Genomic DNA, 6000 nt, shown 5'->3' on the forward strand with positions numbered 1-6000 from the left:
CAGAAATGAATCCCACTAAGAACCATCAGGTTGCCGGTTTGATCCCTGGCCTCGCTCAGTGGGTTAAGGATCCAGTGTTGCTGTGGCCGTAGGCTGGCAGCTGTAGGCTGGCAGCTGTAGCTCTGACTGGACCCCTAGGCCTGGGAACATCCATCCGAATGTTGCAGGTACGGCCCTTAAAAAAAAAAAAAAAAAAAGGCAAACAACAACAACAACAAAAACAAGAATGCCAGAAGCCACCAGAAGCTGGAAGAGGACTGGATTTTCCCCTAGAGCCTCTGGAGGGAGTGTGACCCTGCTGACCCCTCAATCAGGGCCCAGTGAAACTGATTTTGGACTTCTGGCCTCCAGAACTGTGAGAAAATAAACTTCTGTTGTTTTATTTACCCAGTTCATGGTATTTTGTCACACCAGCCACAGAAAACAAATATAACTCCCTTCCAGCACTCCTTGTTGTGAGCTGTGAGGCAAAGTGGCATGGCGCTCATCCTGCAGAATCCACCTTGCTTGCATCCCCCAGGGAAAGGGTTCGAATTAGGGCTGCAGGGGCCAGGAATCCAGCCTCCCAGCCTGGGAAGCTGATGACCCTATCGATGAATGAGCTGCCACTGTAGAAGGGAGGCAGCAGGGGAAGATGGCAGAAGCAGTGGCAGCTCATGGACAGATGTCTTCCCAGAGCCCATGGCCAAGAGGTGTTTAGTATTCTGGGCTTCACAGCTCTGTCCCAGCAACCCTGGTGCCAAGACCACCCCTCTGTCCCCACAAACACCCAGGAGCACTGGCTATGCTCCATGGGCTAAACATAGGCAACCCATCCAGTGAGAAACCCAGACAGATACACTGCTCTCTAAGGACTAACACAAGCTCTCCAGGGCAGAGGAGTTGGAAAAGAGCAAGGCTGCAAACCTACTGCCAGGCCACTGGGCCAGAGGAAGGCTAAAAAACGAAGATTCTGTTATTCTGCAACAAAAACAAATGGAGTAATGAGGCATGCTACGACACGGATGAGCCTTCAAAACTTTATGCTAAATGAAAGAAGCCAGTTGCAAAGGAGTGCATGTTGTATGATTCCACTTCTATGAAATGTCCAGAAAAGACAAACCAATCAAAATGAAAGTAGATTAGTAGTTGCCAGGGACTGAGAAGGAATGAGGGGATGGGGAATGATGATGATGCAGGGTTTCTGAGGTGAAGAAAATGTCCTAAAGTTGACCGACTGGTGATGGAGGCACGACTCTGGAAAGACACTAAAAGTCACTGAATTGTATACTTTAAACTGGTGGGAGTTCCCGTCATGGCGCAGTGGTTAACGAATCCGACTAGGAACCATGAGGTTGCGGGTTCGGTCCCTGCCCTTGCTCAGTGGGTTAACGATCCGGCGTTGCCGTGAGCTGTGGTGTAGGTTGCAGACGCGGCTCGGATCCCGCATTGCTGTGGCTCTGGTGTAGGCCAGTGGCTACGGCTCCGATTTGACCCCTAGCCTGGGAACCTCCATATGCCGCGGGAGCGGCCCAAGAAACAGCAAAAAGACAAAAAAAAAATAAAAGTAAAAAAAAAATAAACTGGTGAATCACGTGACGTGTGGGTTATATCTTAATAAAACTGTTAAAAAAAAATACACATGATGGCCTACAGCACCGGCTGGGGAGAGGGAAGCTATTAACTGCTTGAAACCTCAGAGCATACCCCTACAAGCCAAGGGGCCCCATTCAAAACTTTCAACATGGGTGGGTAGGGGAGTAGGGAGCAGGGAATTACAAAGCTTACAACTAGCTTCAGAGCAGTAAAGTCCAACCTCTCTCCTCGCCACTACCCAGTTTATGGATGGAGAGGCTGAAGGCCAGAAAAGGGAACGGCCAGAAGTACGGGACACAAACCCAGGCCACCTGGGCAGAGATCACTTCCTGCTACAAGACTCTGCCTCCTCACCAGAGTGGGTTCCCAGATGCCAAATGAAGGATTTTTGCCAACAAAGATCAGTTGCTGCAAAGGCTCCTAGGAAGAACCCAGATAATCCTGGGGACACTGCAAGAGAAGAATCAGCCAAGGTCCAAGGTGGGCCAGGTCAGGTATTCAGACATTCGACAACCCTGGGCATAGGTGGACTTTCGGCAGCTAAGCAGATACTGGGGTTTGAATTCAGACCTGCGCAGCTCCAGAGCCTAAACTTTTTCTACACACAATGCTACCTCTACACCATCCAACAAGCCCCCACCCCCACCCCCGGCAACCCCCAAGTTTATTCACCACAGCACAAATGGCCACAAAAACCACTGTCCATCAACCTTAAGCCTCACACTGACCAGGCCGCTTGTTCTGACCACCATGCTTGCATGGCTGGGAGGGAACAGAAGAGCAGGGGAGAGAAGGAAGGAACCCGGTTTTTCCTCGAAAGACACCTACCGTTTTCTCTCACCTTCAGGCCCAAAGGGCTGTGGCATGAGTTCCCTAAAAATCCCAAAGTTAAAGAATACCTCGCCAACTCCTTAACTGACCAATGAGGAAACTGAGGCCCAGGGATCACAGGCAGAATGATTCTGATTCAACCAGCAAAGCCCCAGCAGAGCCAGAGTGGGAATCCAAGCACTCTGGCTACAGTGCCAGGTCCAACTTCTCCCACCACCTCGGCATGCAGGCCCCCTTCTCAAAATGTTCCGTGGGGCCCTTAAGCTCAGGATACTTTCAAGTCCTTTTCTTAATATGGGAGACTCTTGGCAAGGCAGCCATACCTGGGAAATGAAACCCCTGACAACACCTTCCTAGTACGGAGACCCCAGGGTGCCAAAAGGGCTCCTAAAGGCAACAGAAATACAGTCACAGCATCAGGACAGACGGGAAGTCTGAGCAGTCACAACAAGGACCAGATTCACCATCTGGGCTCCCTCTCAACAACGCCCCTCTTTCCCAAAGGATCTGATTGACCTTCAGGTTACAAACTGCCCCTAGTGACAGTTCAGAATCAAGCCTGAGGCAGCAGAAAGAATCTCCTCTCTTTTCATCCCCATGCTGAACCAGGTAAGGCAAGAAAAAGCATCTTCTTCCTCCTTTTGTCCCAAGATGTGGGAGGACAGGAAGCCTCTCCTCTGTCATTGGAAAGATATCATGCCATCACAGAGCTTTTAGTTCCATGTTCTTATGGGGACAATCACAAGGGAGGGAATTCTAGCCTAGGAGATGCAAAGGGGAGGTAAGAAGGTGTCTTTCTACTAGTCACCATGGCAGCACATGACTTCTCCGTGCCCAGGACTCCCTATTTCTGTGGAGAAGAAAAGGCACACTTTACTGCAACCAGGGAGAGAAGAAACAACTCCTAACCCTGATCCTGGCAGATGATTTACCCTGCCTAGAGTAGTAGTAATGGGTGGAAAGGGAACAAGGACAGGGGCTCAAGACAAGGCCCTGGCCCCTGTGAAGCACAGAGAGATTTACCTGAGCCAAGGGGGAGAGGAATGTGGCTGCAGAATTTGCTTGCAGTGGGGATGTCCCAAACCCCTTCCCTGTCTCTGGGAAGGAAAAAGCTTGCTAAAAGCAATTCAGGAAGCTCAGAATATTTCCCTGATCCTGGAAATAAGCAGCACAGCTGGCTCAAGAAGAGACTCAGTACATCCAGTGCTCGAGGGGAGGCCTCGGGACTCACATCCCCAGCACCTGACAAACTTCTCACAGAAAGTAAGGAAAACTTCCTAGCCTCGGGGCTTCTTATGATTGTAAAAAGCACCCAGGCCCTTCTATCCAAGGGGGGGAAGGCCTCAGGCCCCACTGGGTAAGATCTCACCTCCCTCTCCCTGGTGAGAAAGGATTACCTGGTTGGGGGCAGGGGGAGCCTCACGCCCAAGCGGGGAGCTCCAGCCCCTCCCTGCGGGGAAGCTCAGGCCCCTGGGAGGAAGGTCAGATTCTCCCTCAGAATCCTACCATACCCGTGTTCCCAAGGGGAACGAGCTACTCACAGGACTTACTTCACAAGTGGAAGTGGAAGGTCCTTCTCACAAGACTTACTTCACAAATAACCCTTATTTATATTCTGCGGAGAGAGAATCTTAGACTCTTACCCCGGAGGAAAAGAAACCTCAAGCCACCGAACACAGACCAAGATCCTTTGGAGAGTCATGAGATTCCATTCTCCAGAGGCATTCCATCCTGCCTGTCTCTCCTGGGGAGTTCCTACCTATTGGCCCTAAACGATGAGATTCCAGGGCCTGGAATGACAACTACGCGTTCTAGAAAAGACCACAGAGCCCATCTTTAAAGCCTCCATCTTATCTGGGGCCTCTAACCCCAAATCCTTGGTGGGGTGGGCGTGAGGGTGGGAGAAGAGCGTCTCACGCCCCCGCCACCACCAGAGAAAAGACTGCCAGGTTCAGAGAGAAGACACAGGCTCCATCTCAAAACAGCCTTCCTTGGGTCTTTACCCTGTCTGGGGATTCCATCCACCACACCCACTCACCTGTCACCCCCGCTTCCTGCCCATACCTGCTCAACGGTGGCGGGGTCCATGGCCTCGATGCGCGCTGCAGCCGCTTCATACTCGTCCTCACTGTTGTAACCTGCGCCGACCTCCTCGCGCTCAGGACTGCCCCCGCCGACCGCGCCAACCCCGGGGGCTTGACGCCGCCTCTTGCTGTGGCCCGGCCCGGAGCAGCAGCCGCCCACGCCCACGGTGCCGCCCACACCCACCACCACGCCCGCCGCGCCCACCCCCGCTGCCGCTGCACCCAACGCGTCACCAGGACCGCCGCCGGGACCCCCGGGACCCCCGCAAGGAGGAGGAGAGGCCTGCTGCGGCCGGGGTCCCGCCACGGCGCCGGGCGGCACGGCCAGCGCCCAGCGGTGGAGTGCACCTGGTGGCCCCGGGAGCGGGCCCTGAGGCGGTGGCGAAGCTCGGGGACGGGGCCCCACGACGCCCGAGTCACGGTCGCGGTCGCCACCACCCACGCCCGTGCCACCGCCGCCCACGCCTACACCCCCGCCGCGCCGCGGCGCCGGGGGCAGCGGCCCGGGCGGCGGCGGCTCGTTGGCTGGGTCGGCGTCGGGAGGCGGCGGCTTCTTTTTGGGGAGAATAGTCATGGCGGCACTGCCGAGTACCCCCCAGCAAACCCGGCGCGGGGCACACTGGGAGAGGACCCGGATGAGGGGGCTACAGTGGTGCGCGAAGCACGACGGGATCGCCGGGACCCGGATAAAGAGATCGCGGCACCGGTTCTCGAACCGTCGGCGGCGCGCAGGTCACGCGGTTGGAGAACCCGGATGTGAAGTCCAAGATGAAGGCACCGGTGCGAGCTTGTCGTAGCCTTCTCCCCAAGTCCAGCAAGATTATTGCTACGCTCGTTCCGGCCTTCGGCTTCAAAGGAAACAGAACCAAAACAAGCACCTCTTCGCCCCGCCCCCTCGCAGGTTCTTGAACTACCGGGTGGGGCCCGGGGCGTTGCGCAGGCGCGCCGGGGCACAGCCCCGCCTCTCGCTCGGAAGTACGTGGGCAAAATCTTCGCCGCCGCCACAACAATTGCGGGTACCAACCAATCGAAGCGGCTGCGTGGGTCCTCGGTGATGCCCACGGGCCAATCAGAAGCGAATAATCGCCCTCCCCTGCCCTCCGTCTCAGATTTCAGTCAAAGTCGGCACCCTCGTTCCTTGCCTTTACTCTCGTCGTCCCCGTCCTGCTCTTCTCTCCCCGAGGCTCTGACTCGCAAGCGGGGGTACTGCAACTGGACAGCGTGGCCTGGCCCGCACACGACAGTTTTAAAATCGCCTCCCTTCCAGGCTTCCAACTTGGCTGCAGTCAGCCGGACTGACAGGAAAATATCAACACTCCCAGAGCTTAGCTATACCCTGAAGCGTCAGTTCCGGTTCCACCCACCTGCAAATCCACATCCGGTGAGGAGGCGGGCGCCGCTTCACCCTGGCAACAAGCCTAGTTCTGCGGTGATTGGTTAAGAGATATCGTCACTCACGTCGGACGGGCCAACCTTGGGACAGACTGAACCGTGGGGACAGGGGGTGTTT

At 55.3% G+C, this 6000-nt stretch overlaps 1 protein-coding gene across 3 annotated transcripts in view; it reads right to left on the bottom strand.

The window, feature by feature from the left end:
- The window catches only part of OTUD5 (OTU deubiquitinase 5), a 27983-nt gene extending 22137 nt beyond the window's left edge, over positions 1-5846 (bottom strand). For 2 of the 3 annotated variants that reach the window (XM_047764128.1, XM_047764127.1), the window contains exon 1: positions 4471-5845. In XM_047764128.1, the coding sequence (XP_047620084.1) occupies positions 4471-5064 (594 nt within the window). In that variant the 5' untranslated portion in view covers positions 5065-5845. Of the gene's footprint in view, positions 1-4470 lie in introns of all 3 variants that reach the window. The other variant, XM_047764130.1, reaches the window with a different exon arrangement.
- Positions 5847-6000: the final 154 nt, after the last annotated feature.

The sequence above is a fragment of the Phacochoerus africanus genome, chromosome X (genome assembly GCF_016906955.1).
Source record: "Phacochoerus africanus isolate WHEZ1 chromosome X, ROS_Pafr_v1, whole genome shotgun sequence".
NCBI lineage: Eukaryota > Metazoa > Chordata > Mammalia > Artiodactyla > Suidae > Phacochoerus > Phacochoerus africanus.